The 23,392-nt window shown below is 44.6% G+C and overlaps 1 protein-coding gene across 1 annotated transcript in view; it reads right to left on the reverse strand.

The window, feature by feature from the left end:
- Positions 1 to 13,195: 13,195 nt before the first annotated feature.
- Positions 13,196 to 23,392, reverse strand: part of RASAL3 (RAS protein activator like 3) — a 213,903-nt gene continuing 203,706 nt past the window's right edge. The window contains exon 18 of the mRNA XM_085654354.1: positions 13,196 to 15,803. Within this exon, the coding sequence (XP_085510480.1) occupies positions 15,642 to 15,803 (162 nt within the window). The 3' untranslated portion in view covers positions 13,196 to 15,641. The remainder of the gene's footprint in view (positions 15,804 to 23,392) is intronic.

Genomic DNA, 23,392 nt, shown 5'->3' on the forward strand with positions numbered 1-23,392 from the left:
ATGGTGCAACCACAGAGGAGCATAATTAGGAATTTATTTCAAGTTCTTTCTAAATTTAAGGAGGCTGGTCTTACACTCAAGGAAGAAAAATGTAAAATTGGGGTGACCGCAGTTGATTACCTTGGACACACCATCACAAAGGAAGGTTTCAAACCTAAAATGTGCCTGGTGGAAGCAGTAAAGAATGCTCCTGCTCCTCCAAACAAACAAGAACTTTTATCTTTCTTAGGCTTAGCTGAGTACATGGCCAAATATGTTAAAATTTTTGCAGATCTTACTAGCAAGATCAGAGATCTTACTAAAAGTAACACACAATTTAAGTGGCAAGAAGAACACCAGGAAACTTTTGAAAATTAAAATCAGCCATACTCTCCACTCCATACCTGTGCAATTTTGATCCTAAAAGAAGGACAATACTCACTACAGACGCCAGTAATAAAGGTCTTGGTGCTACTCTGTCACAAGTAATTGATGGTAAAGAGCGCATAGTTGCATTTGCATCACGCATTCTTAACAACTCTGCAAAAAACTACTCTGTACTTGAAAAGGAGGCCCTATCCTGCTTCTGGGCCATTAAACACTTCAAATTCTATTTATGGGGTATAAAATTTACTGTGCGAACTTACCACAAACCTCTCATATTTATGTTCAACCCGAAAGGGACTTTTAACAGCACTCCAAGAGTAGCAAGGTGGGTGTTGGGTTTAGAGGGATTCTGTTTCAAGGTTGAATATGTTGCAGGAGAACACAACTTAGTTGCAGACTTCCTTTCGAGAGCACCCTTAAATGTGGAAGAACAGTTTGAAATCACAGAGTACCCAATCCTGGAAATACACTCATCCACCAAAAGCTCCGATGAATGGTGTGCTTTTCAGAACCAAGATATGATTCTGACTCAATTAAAGAACTGCACGTTGCAGGGGTGGCCAGACACATATGATGAGGTCAACCAGGAAATTAGAAAATATTGAGAGGTGAGACATGAAATTAATCTACACCAAGACCGTATTTGGAGAAATGACAAGATTATACCACCATCAGGGTTGAGGGATAAAATCATCGACCTCGTTCATGAGGGAAATCTGGGGCGTAGTTTGACTAAGTCCAGACTCAGAGAACGATATTGGTTCCCTGGAATGGATTCCTTGGTAGAGAATAAGGTAAAAAATTGCAGTGTGTGCGCTAACAGTGACAAATCCAAGGCTACATATAAAGCACCGTTGTCTCCGGTATCTATACCTTGCAAACCATGGGACAAACTAGCCTTGGATATTATTGGTCCTATCAACAAAAAAGGAGTTAGTAAAAGATTTGCATTTGTGTTGACAGATTACCATTCTCACTGGGTGGTCATCAGAATGGTTAATCAAACTAATACAGAAACACTTATACATTTCTTGAGAGACACATTTGCATCTGAAGGCATCCCATCAACCATTGTAACAGATAATGGGGTGCCATTCACTTCATCAGCCATGTCGTCATTCTTGTCTAAGTTAGGGATCACACAGAATAAGACAGCTCTTTATTGTCCCAGGGCAAACGGCATGGTTGAAAGAGTCAACAGAATGGTCAAAGAACATATCCAACTTGCATGCTCTAACCAGTTGCCAGTGGAAAAAGTGTTGCAAGAAATGTTATGGGCATACCATACTACTCCTAATCAAATTACAGGCATCTCTCCATTTTCATGCCTCAGAGGGAGGAAACCTGGTACCAAATTCTTTCCTAATTGGATTGGTGGGGGAGAAAGTGTTGAGCATGATGAGGATGAGAGGAGTAGAAAAGTTGTTGCCAACCAGAATAAATATAAACATTACTATGATATCAAAAAGGGTACAAAAGAACAGAAATGGGCAATTGGAGACTTGGTGTTAGTTAAAAGACCCACACGTAGTGGGGAGAGTGAATCAAAATTCTTTGAACCAATGAAGATTGTGGAGGTTAAGCAGAATACTGTCATTCTTGAGAATGGTCAATGCTGGAGCATGGATAGACTGACCAGATCCCTTGATCCTGCCTCGGAACACTTAATGGTCTCCCTTGTTCATCCTTCTCAGCAACCATCCTCAGGAAAATAACATAGAGGCATTTATCGGAACAGTTTTCAGACTTTCGCTTTTGAATGGTTGTTAAGCTGACTGTAATATTACTTGTATTTCCCCTTCTTTAAGGGGGAAGATGTGTTATAATTACATCCCTTTACCTTACATATTTCTTCCTCCATCTTATACTATTTTCTTCCCTTGGAACCTTCCTACCTTTTCCCTGTCTTCCCCTCCTCCCCACGCTGTTGGTATATTCCTACTGTTGGCCTTGAGGCTACCTTAGAATGTTGAAGTGGACCTTCTGAAGAGAGCTGTTTAGACGAACTGTGGAGGTGAAATAAAGATGTTCTTACCTGCATTAGCGTTCCAGTCATCTTTTAAACAGTGAGGTGTCATGAGCTCCCTTCCTCAGTCCTTTTAGCATGTGCACAATCTGGGGATCCACCTTGATGCAAACTTCTCCCTTGAAACTTAGACTTCTAAGACCTCCAGCGGCTGCTTCGTGCAAGTAAAATCCCTTTAAAGAATAGTTCCTTTTATCTAACCCTTACATCATGTATCAGTAGTGAATGCAATGATACAGTCTGGGTTAGACTTCTGCACCTCCGTCTAAGCACAACAGTAGAGTTGTGGGACAGACTTCAACTGATCCAGAGTATGGTAGCCCCGATGATGGCTGGTCAGTCCAGATGCAAGCATGGTAGCCTCTTCACTTCACTGGCTCTCATTTACATCACAGATTGTAATTTATGACAATGGCTATTACCCAAAGGACTGTTTACCTAGTTTACACCTGGATTCCTTGCAGCTACATTTAAGTGGCACTTCCAGGACTGGAATCTTTGCTCTGCCTCCTTGCTCTCCTCTCTGGTCCCAAAATAAGAACAACTACATTTGTTTTTCACTGCGGTAAATTCTCCTACCTGTGCTTCCATCACTTTTAAAGATGTTGTTGACCCAATAGTTGTTGCGTATGTTTGGCCTGCCTAACTGAACTATTTTATTTCATTCTGCATAGCTGTTGTATTTTATTTGATCTCAAAGAATCTGCTTCCTATGTGCCCTTTAATACTAATTTACATGTTATTACTAAATTTAACAAAACATAACTGCACCTCCCTGGCCACCTGCTTGGAAGGATCCCTAGGTGACCTGTCTCTTCTCCGGCCCATGTAGGAGTGTGCCTATGTGCTCAGTCACTCATCTAGCCTGCACGGGGTTGCTCCTAAGGAGCTAGTGACTCAGCCTACTTGGGATAAACCTAAATGGCCCATTCATTTTCCAGCCTGCGCAGGGGTGTCCATATGCGACCCTTCACTCTTCCCGCTTGTGTAGCGGAGTCCATATCTGGCCAGTTCTTCAGTCTCTGAGAGGTGCCCCTATGTCACGATTCTCTCTTCTAATCTGTGAGAGGTTGTCGTGATGAGACTTGTCCCTCCCCACTTTGCATTGGGGGTGTCCCTACCAAATGTGACTATCCAGTGCCTCTCGCAATCTGCTTAGGTATGTCCTTATGTTGCATGTTTCCACTCGGTGTAGTAGTGTCCCTACGTAGTTAATGCCATTCCAGCCAGCGCAGGGGTGTCACTATTAAATGCATCTTTCCTCTTGTCTGCACGGGGACCACTTCCTGCTCCAGTCAATTCCTACGTGGCAAGGTACCTCCAAGCCCGCATGTTCGAGTGCGCTCAACTCGTCAGTACAGTCCTGGAAAGTAACAAATTCATTATAGAACAAGCATTTACAATGCAATAGGTCTCGCATTTAAGCGAGTTTGAGCTATTGGCATTGTAATGACAATGCATTTTATTTATGTTTTTTTTAAAAACTTATATAAAAGGCATTGTCATTTATAATGCCAATAGCTAAAACTCGCGTAAATGCGAAACCTATTGCATTGCGTTGCGTGCACATCATCTGTCCGGGCAAGTGCACATCTCCTGTCCCCCTTCGGCAACCAAGTCGACGACAATAGATCTCGCCAATACATCTACATCAACATTCCATACACACAGACACATGACCATATACACAAACACACACAGAAATTCACACAGGTGTACACACACGCATAGGCACTACCACCTACACAAGAGTAAACAGATATACTTTTATCCGTAGACAGACAAGCAACTCGAGGCACAACAGACACAAGCACAAAAGTACACATGGAATGGAAGCCCACAAATACAGAAAATGACAACATGCACACACATATACCCACACACCTGCAACTTACTGTTGTGAAAGCATATTTACAGGCACACGCGCACAAGCATCAATTTACACAAATTTGTACCAATACACAGGCACATGCCTTAACACATACACATTGACACACAACCATGGACACATGAAGAAATAGCTGCATACGCAAGTATAAACAAATATAGAGACATACAACCAGATGGCACAGGCATAAAGACACAGGTCTACATTGGCACACCAACGCATACACATACATGCACTAGCAAAAATACACCACCTACCAGCTTACAGACCCATCCTATATATAAACAACTCCATATGTTCTTATTTGTACACATTTATACACCAAGAAATACACAGATACACAAGCACTTATGCACATGTCAAAACATGCAAACACAAACGTACACATACAGACTCGTACTCAAAGACTTACACACTTGACCACGTGCAAACACAAGCATAGACGAGTACGCAGGCACAAACACACACAGACTTGCAGGCACACATACTCACATACACACAGACTCATAGATCCAGACACACCATCCAACACACTGATCCACACGGCACGCACACACACAGACTCACAGATCTAGACACACACCATCAGACAGACGCACAGACACACTCACAGAGAATCATGGGGCAATACAAGCCTGGTGGAAGAAATGGCTGCGGAGAGAAATAAGCATAAAGATAGATCCAGACACACCATCCAACACACTGATCCACACGGCACGCACATACAATCACACATGCACACAGACTCACAGATCTAGACACACACCATCAGACAGACACACAGACACACTCACAGAGAGTCAGGGCACAATACAAGCCTGGTGGAAGAAATGGCTGCGGAGAGAAATAAGCATAAAGATACATATAACCATTAAGAAACAACAAAACGTAATACTGGAAAGCAAGCACCCATGTAACTGGTATCGAACCCTTCCAGTGCCACCCTTCCTCATCGCTCCCCAGAATCGTTTTAAACATAAAAGTACATCATATGGACTAGCAGTTCTTATTTTGATCGTGCTAAATCCTGAATTGTCCTGATCCTGTCCTCCCTGCTCGTGGAGGTACCCCTACACCACCGCCACCAACTCGTGGTTGGCAGGAACGGTGACCGTGTGAGCGCAACATGCTCTCCCACTCATACAACAATCCCACCACCCACCACTGACCAGAAAAAAACACTGAGTTCCTCTGCTGCATCACTGCACAGCTGGTGTTACTGAGGGACAAGACCTCAGCAGCTATGACACACTGGGAGCGCAAACGCCCAACTTCCCTGATTGCCTCATCGCAGCCCACAGCTTTGTTCCGGAAAACACACGCATAAACCAAGCGCGGCCGCTAAAGTTAGCGGACTGCGCTCCAAAATAATTAAGTAAATAAACAAATGCAAATGCAACAATACAAGCCCGGTGTAAGAAATGGCTGCGGAGCGAAATAAGCAGAAAGATACATATAACTATTAGGAAACAACAAAACATAATACTAGAAAGCAAGTACCCATGTAACTGGTATTGAACCCTTCCAGGGCCCCCCTTCCTCATCGCTCCCCAGAATCGTTTTAAACATCAAAGTACATCATACAGACTTACAACATACGGATTTGGATCGTGCTAAGTGAAAGTGAAGAGACGCTGTGCGCGTGCCCATCTGCTGTCCGGGGGCAAGCTGAAAGATACGCTGTGAGCGTGCACATTGGCTGTCCGGGCAAGTGCACATCTCCTGTCCCCCTTCGGCAACCACGTCGACAACAATAGATCTTGCATGCGCTGTGTCGCTAGGCGAGACCTAAAAACCTCTGCCCAGCATTAAAGCTGCTCACGGAGCAACTTAAACGACAATAGTGCACGTTAAAGGCATCCCACCTCTTGCAGAAGTATACCAAAGCTGAACCAAATAAAAACAGGAAAGCGGAAACAAGATGGTGAGTGTAGCAGGAGCTAGCCATGAACACAGTCCAACTTAAAGTGTGTTTTAAATACCTAAAGGCCAGCCTTTTCAGGCTGGCTTTAGAGCTAAAGTCAGAATTATTGGCCAATCCTCAGGCTATCTTGAATCATATGGAAATATGTCAAGTTAAAGAAAGACCAGCTGTATGTTACCATTGTGGGCCTGCGGGCAGCATTCGATCTTGTCCCCAGACATGTTTTGTTCTAGTAATGCTAATGCAATTATAATTAGTTTACATGAAAATAACTATGCGCAGATGCTCTGGGGCAGGCAGGGGGAACTTAGAGAACGCATCCCTGTTTGTAGATCGTGTGCGGCAGGGATGCGTTTGACCCTTTTTCCCCTTTATATTAACAATGTCATTGAAGCCTCTTGGACTGCATACATGATTCTCTCAAAATAAATTGCATTTTAATAAAAGCCCTATTCTTCATCGACGATACTCTGTTAATATTGAGCGCACCGATGGGATTTCATTTGCTGGCTAAGTTTAAAGCCTTGTGCAATTTGATAGGCCATGAAATTAATACCCCAAAAGTCTTTAGTGTACATGGCTCTCTGCCCACCCACATAGATCCTTTGGGGGAAAATCATGTTGGGGGCTACTCGTCTGGACTGGGTCGGCAAGTTTAACTATTTGAGCATTTAGGTCGACCTTAGAATAGCCTGGAACCCTCACATTGAGAAGAGTGGGGCCTTATTACTCCACACGGTTCTAAAAATACATTGAGCAACCATCGCTAAATCTGCATCTCTGGCATTAGAGATTCATAGTGCCAAATCGCAATCTGTTGCCCTTTTTGGAGCTGAAATTCGGGGTTCTGAAAATGTCAAGGTGCTTTCCTTAAGGGAGAGTGACTTCGTTATAAATGTCATCATTCAACCTACCTCAGAGAACTCCTTTGCTGCCTTTATATTTCAACACCGCCTCTAAAAACATGGACATCTTGCAGTTTTAAGACCTCTTTTGTTTTCAATTTATGGCAGGTTGAAGAGCTTGCCCCCGTATAGTGATGAATTAATGGAGATCCTGAGCTTTGACACAGTGGTTATCTTGCCATGGCTCTGACATGTCAGATTTTGGTTAGATGCCCTGGAATTGGAAAGTATGTGACCTGTCCTGCGCTCCTTAACCCTAAGGGTCTTTTAAAACACAACTATTTTGTAATCATACTTTGGGTTCATGGTCCCAGAATATTCAAAATGAGAGCTTATGTCTACTAAATTCTTGGAGTTCAAGCTTTTCCCCCCTCTTTTGTATTATACATGGCCGAAATCAACCAAACCATGCAAGAACATTCTGTATAAAATTTCACTTTGGCATTCTGCGAATCAAGACTTTCACGTCCGAGTGGAAATCCTGCCCTGCTGAGAATAACTTGTGAGATTTATGTCGTAATCACTAGGGGTGGGCGGAATTTGCGTAGTCGCGCTACGCAAAACTCAGCGAAACAGTAAAAAATTTCCGTGTGCACGCAGAGTTCCGCGAACATGCAGATTTGCTTGTTCCGCCCGTTCGCGATGCTTTTTTCCTGTTCGTGAACGCTGTTTGCGTGCTCGGGGGGAAATATCTCACGAACACGCATTTTGAAAGCGCAAACGAGCAAAAAATTCTGCGAAGCCGCGGAATTTTTGGCAATTCTGCGTTTTCCGCGGAACGCAAAATTACCCAAATTCCACGAGCGGAACAGAATTTACCACCCAGGCCTAGTAATCACGCTATCTAAAATATCGAGCATGTGTAATTCTTTGACTGGCATACCAGTTTGCTAGAAAGAAATGGATTCGTCCTTTATGCCTCAGCTTGGCCTTTCGTCAGTATTTGCCTGCCCTAAAAATGTTTAAATCTGACACATACACCTGTATAAGTGTTTTAAAGCAGGTTTCTGTATTGTGTTTGGTTGCGTAGGCAGCGTCTGAGAATTGACTTTCAACTTTTAATTGCTCGACTCTATGATTCATTTTTTATGATTCTGTAACTGATTATTACTGGCTCTGACATTTTTAATTCTATTTTATTTTAAAGGACCATGCAATATATCTGAATTGTATTTTACTATATCAAGACGTCTCTTTTATTGTGTGTTTTGTGGGGGTAATACCACTAAATAAACGTATTTACTACTACTACTAGTAAATGGCATAAAAGTGTCCGTAAAAATGAAGCCAATGGAAGCGGGAGAAATGAATGGGTTGGTATCAAAAATAAAACTAGACTGAATCGTAGAGTTGGGCAAGTCAGAGATTTCATTGGCTGAGCCAACCCAGGGCCAAACTGGAGGTCGTTTTTGGTTCTAAGACCCAAAACAAGGTCCGGGACTACAAACACCACTGTGTGTGAAAAGAAAAAATTCACACACTTTTTCTCTTCCAGGGCGACATAAATTACTCGGCAAATGGGGCAGTCCTTGGAGATAAGTGCAGCTGGGAATGAGGGCCATAAGTATAAGTGATCCCTTTTCCTTCCAAGTACAGTGCAGGCCGGTGATAAAAACTTCTGCTAAAAAGATGTAATTGATAATAGGATGAACAGTGGGTTGGCAGATACAACAAGATAGGTAAGGGAAGAATGAATTCACCACAGTTAAAGAAGCTTAAATATTCACAGACCTATCAATTAAAAGGGTTTCTTGCAGAGTAAGTGGGCTGGCTGTCTAAAAGACTATCAAGTCGCAGTGTCTTATTGATGTAGACGTCCCTTGGAATATGCTAGCACTGGGACAGAAGTTGGTTGAATAGCTGTGTTGTGAGATGTTTCCTGAAAGTAGCAAGAGGCGTGAGTTTTCTAAGGTGCACAAGTAGGGAGTTGCACGCAATAACGGCTGCTCCAGAAAATTATTCTTTTCTTGCTAGTGAAGGTGTAAATTTGAGCACCTCCAGCAACAAAGAGTTTTTGCTTCACAATCCTGGACTCTCCTGAGATGGTTAATATTTCGGCAGGATATAGAGGACCATTTTCATGTATGGGCGTGTGGATCAGGAAACAACTTTGAACATACCTGAGCCGGTTGGGGATGCAAGTGGAGGTCAACAAGAGTTGAAGGGATGTTGGCCTATTTTTTTTGCATTATGAACCCATCTTGCCTCCCAGTAAAGACAGCTTTGATTGGGGACCGGTGTGACTGGTGAACTGCAGCGGGTAAGGCGTTACCAAAATCTAGTTTGCATGTGACAAGAGCCGCCACTGAAGTTTGGTGGAGATGCAAGAGATTAGGTGACTTGTCTTCTGGACATATGTAGATGGAAATGTGCTGCTTTGGCAGTCTTGTGAATGGGAAGAATCAATGGTGAATCCCAATGATTTAACTGATGTCGCCGGAGCAGAAGTGAAACCATTGAGGTAACAAAGGCTCAAACGAGACGGATGCGATCTTTTAATTACCGAGGAGAAGGAATTTTTCTTTTTTTAATCCCACACTATCTCACTTTCTGTATAAGCCTCCTTTGTCTCTCTCTTTCCTGCTGTCTCCCCCTTTCTTTCTTATTCTTCTTCTTTCTTTTGCTGTCCCCTGCATCTCATTGTCACTCCAGTCTCTCTCATCTCTCTATTCCTCTCCAGTTTCTCTGCTCCTCTTTCTCTCTGTCTCTGTTGCCTCAGGGTATGAGCCTGATGGAAGTGCCAGTGTCAGTTGTAGTTATTGATTTGCCTGTTTGGAAAGCCCCACATCCCGCCTCCCTGGAAAATCAATGGCCTCCAGAGCCATCTGATGTAAAACAAAAAACATAATTCGTGTAATACAGGTGTTGCCGGTGCAATAACACAGCAGCACTGGGAAGGCCATGTGTAATACTGGAGAAGCAATTTATACCCTGTATGGCTTCTTCCTGTCTTAAACACAGCCTTCTCAGTGCTGTAAATAACTCGAATCCCTGCGGGCTCCACCCTCCCATTCACCACAAGGGCTTTTTGCATTTTCACAAGGGGGTAATCAAAATGCAAAAAGCTTGTAATATAGCTTAGCCTCTCTGCTGCTGCACCCAGGGTAGCTGCAGTGACCCACATGAAGGCATGACCTGGATAGCAGGGTGTACTAACCATGAAACCCCAGTGCTACAAGGGCCATTACAGTTTAGACTTTTTTGTAGTTTTGAGCCTAATAGAAAACAATGGGGCATCCATAAATATACAGTAGCCAAACACTGCGGAATATTTACAGGTAGAACTTATGATGATTGAGCGGTGGGGGTTAAAAGTACTACTTAAGGTTTATGGTGGCTCCCCCACACATCGCTTTCCCTACTGTATGCCTCTGCACTTAGGGTCACGACGACTGCCACCATTTCGCGATGAGTTGATCTGTTGAGATGAGGATAACTATATTAGCGTGTTATCCAAGCTGTCAACTTTGACTATTACAATCAGTGGTGCGTATGCTTTTGCGGACTCCTAATGAAGATGTTACGGGTAAATGTATTCAATATTTGTAATTGAACCAAAGACTGGAAGGATTCCCAGATTATATACTTTTCAGTGTTGCCACTTGGCTTTTCCACTATCAAATCGCTGATGGGTATCATGCCACTCTTCCAGAGTCTAAACAAATTTCTTGAACTTTTGCAATAATCTACAAGTGCCTCTACTACGGTGTTGGTCCATCAAACTCTTACATGGACTCCCAAAGTATTGTAGCGTACATTGTACGTTAAGTGTTCTCAAGTTGTTTACCTCTTCTCTTTGCCCTGATGGAAGTACACTTAAATTTGACAAGTCGCGAAACGTGTTCGCTTCAGTTCTGAAAGACAATAACCATTAAAAATCGCATTTTTGAGAATTTTGCTCATTCTTTATGGCTTATTGACTCTCACCCAAAAGAGCCTTTGCATCTCTCGCTACTAAATATGAGTGTCCTGTGGCTATTGTGTTATATTTATTAATAAAAAGGGTTGCCCGCCTTTGGTCAATTTAAGTGCTAAAGCCAGGTTACATTTTTTCACCACTGACAATGTAAACAATTCACAATTAGATGAAAAATATGTACATTTATCTGAAATAAATTGCCTGAAATGTCTGGCGTGCCTCAATCCCTTAAGGAATAAGACTGGATACATGTAATTAATAATTGCAGTTCACAAATCGTTGTTCTTGCTCCCAAAAATGTTCCAAATATATCTGAGTTAAAACCATGCAGTGCTAGCGTGCCTATCCAGAGATCTCTCACATTAAATTCCTTATCACACGCGATCCGGATTTGTATTCTTCTGTTCAAGGTGGAGGTTGATGTTTTTACTCTCTCCCACACCTCCAAACTTGGTTTGTGCGAACATGAAGTTAGTTTGTGGGGGGTTTCTGCTCTTTGCTTGGTTGTGAACACCATGTTATTGTGGATGGGCACGTTTTTGCCATATCCCAGAAGTGTAGTTATAAGTGATGCAGCTGGTGCAGTGGCGCCATGGCACAGATGCGAGTGGGAGGCCCAGGCCTACACTGTACCGGCTGCAGTTAGATGACAGTTTACATGCTGTAAAAGATTTAAATACAGTCTAGCTGGGGCCTGGCACTGTGTTGACTCTTAGTTGGGGGACTAGTAGATGGATTATGGAGGAGAGCATAGAGGATGTGAAAAATGGAGCCAAAAGAGAAGTGATGAAAGAAAAGGAAAGGATGAAAGATAGAAAGGAAAGGGCAAAGTGACAGAAAGAAGAAGATAACGATGAGCAAGGGGGATAGAAAAGAGGAAGAGAAAGGACCGTAAGGATATGAGAGAGAGAACATGAGAAATGAGATGGAAGACAAAAAGAAGTGAACATAATATATGTGTCTGAGAAGAGGGAGGAAGGAGATAGAACAGGTAGATTAAGAGGAGGTTGCTAGAGAGAAGGAAAAAGATGCTGTTGTACTTGGGGGAAAGGACGAGAAAGAGAAGAAAGGGTTTTAGTCAAGCAAGGAGAGAAAGCGTGTGAGAAAGGACATAAGCATGAAAGAGGAAGAAGAGAGACAAAGGAAGCGAAAGGGAGAAGTGGGGGTGGAAGGAGGACAGGGATGAAGTGAAGGATGTGAGAGAGAACGGCAGGTAGAATGAGGGTCTTTGAGACCAATAGTCACCATTAGTGCAGGGAGTATAGTGACAACTGGGCTAAGGGGTGTGAGGGGCACTCTGCACCCCAATATCTTTTATTATTGACCGCAGGTGTAAGGGGCCTAGTTTCCTTTCTTGCATTAGGATCCATGTCATCTGGGCATGATAGTTATCAGTTCTGCTGACAATTAGAGTAGCTAGAGCAAGGGAGGAATGAAAGCAATCAATCAATCAATCAATCAGGGGTTTATAAAGCGCGCTACTCACCCGTGAGGGTCTCAAGTCGCTGGGGGAGGGGGGGCAAGGGGAGCAGCTCCGTATCAGTCAAAGAGCCAGGTCTTGAAGTCCTTCCCGAACATGTGAAGGGTGGGGGAGGGGCTGAGGTTCACCGGGAGCTCGTTCCAGGTTTTGGCTGCGATGTAGGAGAAGGTTCTCCCGCCTGCTCTGTTTCTGCGGATGCGGGGGACCTATGCCAAGGCGAGGTCGGCGAAGCGGTGGTTCCTCTTGGGTACGTGGAAGGATATTCTCTTGTTGAGGTATTTGCAGTTTCAACAATACCTGGGTAACGAAAGGTGAGAGATCTTCATCCAACGAGTTTAGTAATATAAGTTAAAACTGGCATGTGCCAATCATGGGGTATTCTCCAGCAGAGATTAGGCATATAGCGAAAGTCTGGACATTGTGGTGATTAACAGATCGGCAATCAGAGCAGCTCAGAGTATACAGCCCTCAAGCTCTCATTTTGGCGCAGTCAAGTAGCATCAGAGAGAGCTCCCTACATCTATTAGCTGTATAAGAGATATCGGCTTGTGTTATTACATGCCGGCTGCAGTACTGACATGGACTAGAGACTCAAGACTGAATCCAGGGCGCGCAAGTTGCAAATGAGCTGCACTTTCAATGTGCAGTGAGGTATGATCCCATCAAAAAATACATCTTCATTGATTGTTGACGTTTCAAACCATTTAATTTATCCAATGGCGTTTGACAGTAGAGTAAAAGTCTGACTTTTTTATGTTTAATGGTCATCACCCATAAAATGTCACATTGTGGTCTTACCACCTTTATGGCCAAACAATGTTACAACACGATGTAAAAAAGTCCCTTAAATGAATGGAAAAAGTCAATTTTTCAGAAAAGCATAGGACTGAAAACTTAACTTGATACGAGCCAAGACATGGGTTGGACCAAGAAAGACACAGGTAGTTCAACAACCAAAAGTTGACAGAAGTGGTAACTGAAGAGAGCCACAGTCATTGGTGAAACATATTATTAGGCTATTTTAAAATGTGCCAGTTTATCCCATTAAAGCAAAGTATTTACTTTCTCTGACATATTTTACCACAACCAGGCGAGCAAGTAAGTCACTTTTAACAATGCTGTTAAAGTAAAAAGGCTCTTGTGCCTTCAGAAACCTGGCTCTTGTAATGTGGGTTCCTGCTGCACCACGCACCTATTATACTGAAAAACTATATGCAAGCCTCTACTGTGATGGAGCCCCCCTCCCCAAAAAGCCTTATTGATGAAGTACCTATCACTTGTATCTTTCGGATTCTATCATAAACTAGGCAGAGTTCACGTACTAATTCAGGACTTGCATGAAACACACCACACCTGTTCTATCCTAAAAGGCCTAAAGTTGTATTATAGTTTATTCGGAATGGATCATCCCTCTACCCAAAATTCCCAAAAATATTAGTCCAAAATATTGCTTATTCTTAGTGATTTTCTCATTGAAGTGTGTACAAAACAAGATGTATCTTCCAGGGTCCTCTTTCACCACAGGAAATCAGATGCACTCTTGTCCACAGTAACAGACCTTTCTAATCACTCCTTGGCAATGTTCCCTCTGCATAGAAACACGCCATTGTCAAACCCTTACTAAAAAAGCCCTGGGCCGATCCTCTACTTGTAGAAAATTACAGACCAATCTCCTTACTTCTGGTAGCGAGCAAAGTACTAAAAAAACATGAACTAACACCTCTCTGGCTATTTGGGAACTCAAGCCATTCTCCATCCCACCCAAACAGGCTTTAGAGCAGGCAGCAGCACGAGGACTGTCCTGCTAGTAGCCACAGAGGAACTTAGTTCAATCCTTGGCTAAGGCGGCTCAGCAGCTATGATAATTCTAGACCTGAGCATGGTCTTTGACACTGTTTGGCATTTGATCCTTATTCAGAGGCTGGAGAAAGGCAGAAGTTCTGAGGCTGCACTAAAATGGCTAGTAGCCTTCCTAGAAAATAGGAGCTTCCAGGTCTACAAAGTAGCCCTTTTCCTCGCCAGCCACCCCTTAAAATACGGGGTCCAACAGGCCTCCTTCCTTAGCCCTACATAATTCAATCTATGTGTGCTTCCTCTGGCGCAGTTTGTGTGCGTACAGGACCTCACACTTGTGTCTTATGCAGGTGACACGCCGATCATCATATCTCTCACGCCAGAAATTGGGAAGACATCTAACCAACTAAACTACTGTCTAAAGGAGGTTACAGACTGGATGTCCGCAAGCAGCCTAAAACTGAAGTACTAGTCGTTGGAAACAACCTCTCAAGGTGGAAGGAACTTTCATGGCCGGACCACCTTGGTGATCTTTCCAACCCACCCTAGCAGTCAAAAGCCTGGGTTTTTGGGTCGATAACAAACTCTTCATGGAATCCCAGACCAGTAAGCTCACCGGAACCTGTATTGGAATTCTGGGAACTCTAAGAAAACTGCTACAATGGCTACCACCCTCCTCAAGAAGAGTGGTGGTGCAGGGACTGATCAACTCCTGCCTAGATTATGGGAACTCCCTTTATCTGGGCAGCCTCAAGTCTGTGATAAAAAGACTACAAGTTGTCCAGAATGTGGCAGCTCGGATTCTTAAAAAAATCCCCAAACACCAGTCGGCTGCACTGGCTTTAGCAGCCCTGCACTGGCTTCCGGTGCAGAAAAGAATCCATTTCAAGGCACTGTGCCACGCCCATTGGGCCATTTACGGGAGAGGCTCACTGCTTATACAGCAACTACTCAATCTTTACATCCACAGGAGGTCTCTAGAGTTCGGTAATCTAAGGTTGCTAACAGTCCAATAGATTTAACAGACAAAGTGTGGGCCGCTCTTTCGTCTTCCCTGCCCCCCAAATTTGGAACAAACTCCCCACAGTCCTCACAATGAACCAGTCTGAATCCAGTTGTAGGAAACTTCTGAAAACAAATCTATTTTAGGCTTTTTCCTTATTTTTTTGTACATCTAGTAATCTTGCAGATGTGTTGTCTTTAGCCCTGGGAGACCCGGTTGGATAGCTACAAGCTGTACAAAAAACACGAGAATAGAATAGAATACTACAGACACCAGGGCCATGGTGGTGGTGTGCGGAGGTGTTCTTTTTTGAGCTACATGGTGGTCTTCATGTGTTCAGATGCTTAAGGAGCCATTTCCATCTTCTCTGACCTCAAAAGTGGAAGTGTCTATTTGGTTTGGAAGAACATGGTTCAGTGTTTTGGCGATTTCATCAGGGTTGTTCAGTCTGGCCAACATCAGTGTGTACTCTCTCTCCAAGATGGACAGACGCTTCTCCTAAAAAACAGAGAGATCATCATTAGACTTGACAAAGACTCCTTAACCTGTGCTACTTATTTCAGTATGCGGCTCTAACATGGTGCATCTGTATACACACTAGCTGGTGTGCAGAATTCTGGAGGTATTAGTGTATTGGGGAATGTTTTTGGGCTGATTTGTGTATATGTATTTTACTACAGTTGCATTATATAGCGCTTCATTCATTGCGGACGAGTATATTACTCTGTGGGAGTGTTACGAATGGCAGAGTGTGTGTCTGTCTCGTAGACTGTATGTGAAGTGTGGTGCTTCACGTCGGAAGGGTGCTTGTTTCAGCCATGTATGGCAGAAACTGCTCGTAACTGTGGTGTAGCAGGAGATTAGCTGTGCCTGTACATGGGTTTAGGAGAAAAGTGTGAGAATAGAATCTGTCACTCATGCGGATACTGTCTGTAGTTGGAATGGTCTGTATCATACAGCCTAAACTGCATTCAGTAAGAGGCACATAGGCACACCCAACAGCTAAGGGTGTTACATCCCCCCCCAACCCCCCGTACTATACTGTGTGCGCTAATTCCATAGGAGAGAGCACCATCTGAGAATGGGCATTATGCAGTCAGGGATGGTTTATATATGTATTAGAGTCCATCCAGGAGTCACATGGAGCTACCCAAAAAATGAGGATAGTACAACAAGCAATGGTATATGCTGAAATGTGTCCACCCGAGAAAAAAGGAGGGACACATTATTATATGACCAGACACAATATATGCCTAAGGATTCTGTCGAGGTGTAGCAGGAAGAAGCCCATCAGAATGCGCATTTATACATTCAGACAGAATATAAGATGTTACATTGCGGTGTTCACACCGTGATACCTTTACAGCGCAGGCATTACAATGCAAGTCGTTACAACGACTTGCGCTGGAGGGCGCTGGACTTAGGAATAGTATGATTTAGTATTCCAACTCCAGTCTACATACGGTAGGGAAGGCGTTGGAATAGTAAATCATACTATTCCTTAGGTTAGAGCGCCATACAGCGCAAGTCATTGTAATGACTTGTGTTGTAATACCCGGGTTGTAAAGGTATTGCGGTGTAAACACCGCGATGTAACCGATGTTTCCCATCCAGACATGGTACATTCTATCCACTGAGATGAGACAGGGAAAAACATTGAAATGGGCATTATTCACTTACATATTCACTCTGGTGTCTATTCAGGAGAAACTACGGAGTAACCTTAAAGCAACTAGCTATGTTCTATGCTCTGAGGAGTCGGCACAGGAGTGGTAGAGATGAAAATGAGCCACAGTACATGTTCTGAGATGTCATTCCAAGAGCAGCAGGGAGTGTCCCATAGGAACGGGCATTTAACAGCCAGCCATGGTATATTGTCTTAGGAATACACATACGAGTGGCAGAAGAGCAACCCAAGGAAATCTACGTAGATCTTGAAGGTCAACCCAATTAAGTCAATAGAGACCACATATACTTTGCGCTTTGGGGTCCACTCTAGATAATGCTTGTCGCCGTGAATTTCTTCAGAATGCACATCTATTCTGGTCTTTCTGGAGTGCTTTTGGAAAGTTTACAGGAAGAAAGGCCACCTTGTCTACAAATAATACCACAAATAAATGTATACAGAGACAGACCAAGCCCTTTTCTTAGAGGGTGTTGTGTTTTTATTGGGTCTTTATTATACAGTTTTTTTAATGTAAGGTTCTCTTACGGTGTCGTCCCTTTAGTTAGCTTTGTTTATTCTGTGAGGCATTTTCCTTCTTGTTTTTATATTGCAAGGCCTTTTGACATTTACTTCCTTGATTTTATTTTGACAGCAACCTTACTTTGTCCCTATATTACGAGAGTATATTTATCCTAATGATCAGAAAACAACTTTTGTGGTAAGTATTTAGTATCAGGGTAAAAAAAGGAGATCATTTGCAAATCATTTATATTAATGCAATCTGATTAACTTATGGTTAGGTTTAGGGTTGGTAAATCAGTGGCGGCTGGTGACCGCAACAAGCGGTGAGGCGGAAGTCCATACACAGAACTGCACTATGCTGGTCAGCATTGCACACAAGCCCGATTCGAGATCTTGTTTCAGGGAGGATTTAGCTGGGAGAAGGGTGTGGGGATATTATAACGTTATTCATTTTCACTCAACTCATCAGTTCTCATTTTATAGATCTTGAGGGGATGGAACGCTGAGAGAAGTGCTGGAGTTCAAACCTTGGGGTCCCATACAAATGATCAGCTTTGTCTGAAAGTTTAATGGATGCATTGGTGCATTGAGCCGGAGAGGCAAGAGGCCTGTGACTGAAAATTTCTCTTCAAACCTTCACCTATATTACTGTACACGACATTCCATGCCAGAAGCGCAGTGCCATGCAACACACTGACCACTGGTGCATAAAACTAGAGTCCCTTACCCCAGAAGCCAGTTCTCAGAATGGGGAGGATGGGTGGGGAGGTAAGGAATCCATAACTAATATATGTGTCTTACGGATATATCGTTACCGAGGGTAAGTAACTTGTTATCTGAAAGAAACTATTAGTTATGGATTCCTTACCTTAGAATAGATACCCCAGCAATACCAACCCCGGAGGTGGGTCTGCAAACTAAGTTCACACCAGAAAGTCCTGGAGAACTGAACAGCCAAAGAAGCCGTCTCTCCGGACTTGGCTGTCCAGACAGTAATGCTTAGTGAATGTGTGTAAGGAAGCCCACGTGGCTGCCTGGAAGATGTCATGAAGGGGGACTTCACGTCCCAAAGCAGTAGTGGCTGCTGTCGCCCTGGTGGAATGGGCGCCCAACCCCACTGGAGGTTCCTTCTTCGCCAAGGAATAACAAATTTTAATGCAAAGAACGACCCATCGAGAGATAGTTCGCTTTTGCATGGCCTGACCTTTCTTGGCCCCCACATAGCCAACAAAGAGCTGATCATTCACCCGGAATTGTCTTGTGCAATCCAGATAAAAAGAGGGCACATGTTTTGCATCCAGACAGTGGAGCCTCTCCTGTTATGTTATCATAATTTTATAAAGCGCACAGCTACCCAACAAGGGTTTCCCAGCGCTGAAGACTAACAGAAAAAACTGGAGCACTCCGACAGTAAAGGGAATTACAGAAACTGGTTATTGGTCAAACAACCAAGTCTTAAGGAATTTTCGAAAGACCAATAAAGACGGCTCGATACGGAGTGCTATTGGGAGGGAATTCCAAAGCACAGGTCCGAGATAGGCAAAGGAGCGGCCGCCCATTCTTTTCAGCTTGATAAAGGGCACCATGTATTTACCTTGGGTAGCAGAACGAAGCACACGAGAGGGCAAATAAGGGTGCACCAGAGCTTGAAGATATTTAGGGGACGAGCCCGATTTAATTTTGTGCATATAGCACAAGGCTTTAAATTTCACTCTGCTTCCAATCTTGGGCCAGTGCAGATTATACAAAGCACTTGAAGTGAGGAATGTTTGGGCAGCAAACAGAGCAGCCTAGCAGCTGAATTTTGCACCACTTGTAGTTTCCGGGTGACCTCCCTATTAATACCCAAGTACAAAACATTACAATAGTCTAGTCGCGAAGTCACGAGGGCCTGGACAACGTTTTTTTTGGCTGGGCATGGGGTCATCCACATGATTTTTTTTAACCATTTTAAGATGGTGAAACAGGTGGCGGCTACTTTTACCACCTGTTGTTTCATAGATAGGTTGACATCAATCAAAACTCCCAAGTTACGAACACATTCAGCGGGCTGAGGCGGGGCTCCCATTTCACACGGCCAATGTAGAGGGCCCCAGAGATCTTTATTCTTCCCTAAGATAAGGAGCTCGGTCTTATTTTTGTTTAAACATTTTCTCTTTATTTGCATTCATCTGCATCATAACATCTTCAATAAGGAGCTCGGTCTTATCGTCATTAAGCTTAAGGAAATTGCTCTGCATCCACGAAGCAATATTCCTCAAACCCATCTGAAGTTTGGATGAACCATGGCACTGTCCAGAGGAAAGGGAGAAAATAATCTGAGTATCATCAGCGTAGGAAAATAGACAGAGACCTGCTTCTTCTGCTATAATTGCCAAAGGTTTGACATATAGATTAAAAAGAATGGGACTCAAGATAGAGCCCTGGGGCACACCATAGGAAGAGAGGTAAGTTTTAGACATAGCTTTAGAAGAAAAAACTTGAAAGGTCCGTTTAGTAAGAAAAGATGCAAGCCAATCAAGAGCAGTGCCGATGATACCAGAGTCCTGTAATATTTTTAGGAGCACAGTATGGGACACCGTATCAAATGCAGCGCTCAAATCAAGCAAGATGAGAGCTACGGTGTCCCCAGCATCCAAATGCTGCCGCAACAACTCTGAGACTCCGAGCAATGTAGATTCCGTAGAAAAACCAGCTCGGAAACCCGATTGAGAAGGGTGAAGAAGATTAGATGAATCTACAAACAGTGTGAGTTGTTGATTAACATGTCTTTCCAATACTTTGGAATAGATGGGAAGCAGGGAAATAGGCCTAAAACTGGACAGCTGCGATCGATCAGCTCCGGCCTTTTTCAAAAGAGGAAGCACCATCGCATGCTTCCAGTCAGAAGGCACAACAGCCTCCTGAATTGAGGCATTCAACAGTTGCATGATAAGGAGTAAAGAAGAAGAGTCCAACTGCTGCAACACAGAAACTGGCATCAAATCACGGGGAGATCCTGACTTGATTCCATTTAAAATTTTTCTGAAAGAAGTAATATCAAGAAGTGACCAGGTTTCCAGAGTCATGGGACTGCAAGTCCTATGATCAGGTTCCGTCCGGCAGAGAGTTGGACTGGATACTACAGTCCGAGTATTTTGTAGAACAGAGTAGATTTTTTGACTTTGTCCACAAAAAAGTTTGCAAGATTATCACACTGTTATTCGTTAAGAGTAGGTGGACGTGCCTGCGTATCAGAGCCCGCAAGTTTTTTTACTGTACTAAACAATGTTCGAGAGCAGTTTCCAGAATTAGAAATGGTCTGAGATATATAGGCCTCTTTAGAAGGATGCGGCAGCGGGAAGAAGGTGGGCAAAGTGATGGTCGGTCCTATGTGGAAAGAGGTAACCGCTTTGGGAAGAAAAGAAGGTCGAGTTCGAAGGAAAACCTTGTTCGGATAAACAGCAAGGAAAGGAGGCTTAGAAGAAAGAGCCTGAAGCTCACTCACCCTGCGAGCAGAGGTGATGGCAATCAGTAAGGCAGTCTTCAGAGTCAAAAATCTGAGAGGACAATTATGTAATGGCTCGAAGGGAGCACACATCAGATAAGTCAGAAGAGGATTCAAGTCCCACAGAGACATTACGAAAGGGATAGGTGGAAAGAGATGAATAATGCCCTGTAGAAACCTATTTACAATAGCGGACTTGAAAAGAGAAGGCTGATCTAGAAGGCGAAGAAAGGCCGAAACGGTCGAAAGATAGCCTTTAAGGGTGCCCAGAGCAGAGGCCTACTTGGCCAAAGAAAGAAGGAAGAGGAGAGCCTCTGAAAGAGGGGTGGAAAGGGGATCCACAGCCTTTGCTGTGCCCCATGCCACACATTTGTTCCATTTGCAGGCGTATACTGATTTAGTGGAGAGACGCCTGGTTGCCAAGATGACATTACAGACTTTGGGAGGAAGGTCGAAAGCTGTAAACTGTCGTCGCTCAATCTCCATGCAAGGAGGTGGAGGCTGGACAGGTTCAGGTGGAGGACCGTCCCCTGCTGCAGTGACAGAAGAGGCAGTCTGATCGGAGGATCCATGGCCATGTGCAAGATCTCGGGATACCAGAATCTTCGTGCCCAGTGCTGAGCCACAAGAATGACTTGGGACCGGTCGCGCTTGATCTTATTCAGCACTCTGGGCAGAAGTGGTATAGGCGGAAAGGCGTATAGAAGACAGCAACTCCACTTGCGGTGAAAAGCGTCACCGAGCGAGTGCTGCCTCGGAAATTCCAACGCGCAGAACTGCTGACATTGCTCGTTCTCTTTGGTGGGGAATAGATCTAACCAAGGCTCTTCCTAGTGCTGAAAGAGATCTTGCACCGCCATTCGTGATCCATCATGCACTGGCGGCTGAGTTGTCCGCCCTGGAGTTCAGGTAAGCCCCCCCCCCCCCAGGTGTTGAACCACCAGGGACATGCCCTGATGTTCCGGCCACTTCCAGAGACGAAGGGCCTCCTGACAGCGGGCCCACGACCCCACTCCACCTTCTTTGTTGCAATACCACATGGTGGTGGTGTTGTCCATGAATACCTGCGCTACTCTTCCTTTGACTGAAGGAAGGAATGCCGTCAGTGCAAGACAAATCGCCCGGAGCTCCAGAAGGTTAATGTGGAGCCCGGACTCCGCCGGAGACCAGAGGCCTCTGATCTCTGCCTTCCCCATGTGGCCGCCCCACCCCAGAAGTGATCCACCTGTCACCACTGAGAACTCTGGGTGGGGAGGGGAGAGGGCTCTGTCGTTGACCTAATCCTGGTCCGTCAGCCACCTCTGCAGTTAGTGTGCAGTGCCCTCTGAGATCTGGATGCAATCGGAAAGATTCCCCTGATGCTGTGCCCACTGGAACTTCAAGTCCCACTGCAGATCCCACATGTTCCACCTGGCATGATGCACCAGCAGGATGCAGGAGGCCATGAGACCCAGCAGCCTCAGAGTCATTCTAACCAAAACCTGGGATAGAGGCTGTAAGATCGGAATCATACCCCGAATATCCCAGACTCGGTGCTAGGGAGGATAGGCCCAAAACTGCGCTGTGTCCAGAACTGCCCTGATAAAAAGGAGCTTCTGAGAGGGAATCAGGTGTGACTTCGGCACGTTGACAGTGAACCCCAGTGAATGCAGGAGGTCTGCCGTAGTCTCGAGGTGAGAGACGACAGCCTAGGGCGAGCTCGCCTTCAACAACCAGTCGTCGAGATAGGGGAAGACTGGAACCCCTGATCTGCGCAGCTGAGCTGCGACCACCGCCATCACTTTCGTGAACACCCTAGGGGTGCTGGTAAGGCCAAAGGGGAGCACGGTGAACTGAAAATGCTCGTGACCTACTGCGAAACACAGGTAACGCCGGTGGGTGAGCAGGATGGGGATGTGAAAATAGGCGTCCTGCAAGTCCAACGCTACCAACCAGTCTCCAGGGTCGAGGGCAGACAGGACCTGAGCCAATGTCAACATTTTTAACTTCACCTTCCGGAGGAAGCGGTTGATGTTCCTGAGATCCAAGATAGGACACAGGCCTTTGTCCTTCTTGGGCACCAGAAAGTAGTGGGAATAACAAACACTACCTACTCTGGGGCAGGAACTTGCTCAATAGCTCCCTTGACCAAGAGAGCCGTAACTTCCTGGTGGAGAAGGGCCAAGTGAAACCCAACTGTCAGACTTGATGGTTTGACAGTGGGGGAGATGATGGCGGATCCTGCTGCCCACTGGTAACTGGTGGCCCTGAAAGGTCGGACTAGGAGGGCTTGGAGGCTGCTGCAGAAGGGGCACTGGTGGACTGACCCGCCCGCTGGCTCCACGACCCATAACGCTGGGTCCCACGTCCCCGGCCACGCAGAGGCTGAGCAGCTTGCGCCGGCCTGTGGCTCTGAGAGGAACGTGGCGGGGC

This window comes from Triturus cristatus, chromosome 4_1, assembly GCF_964204655.1.
Source record: "Triturus cristatus chromosome 4_1, aTriCri1.1, whole genome shotgun sequence".
NCBI lineage: Eukaryota > Metazoa > Chordata > Amphibia > Caudata > Salamandridae > Triturus > Triturus cristatus.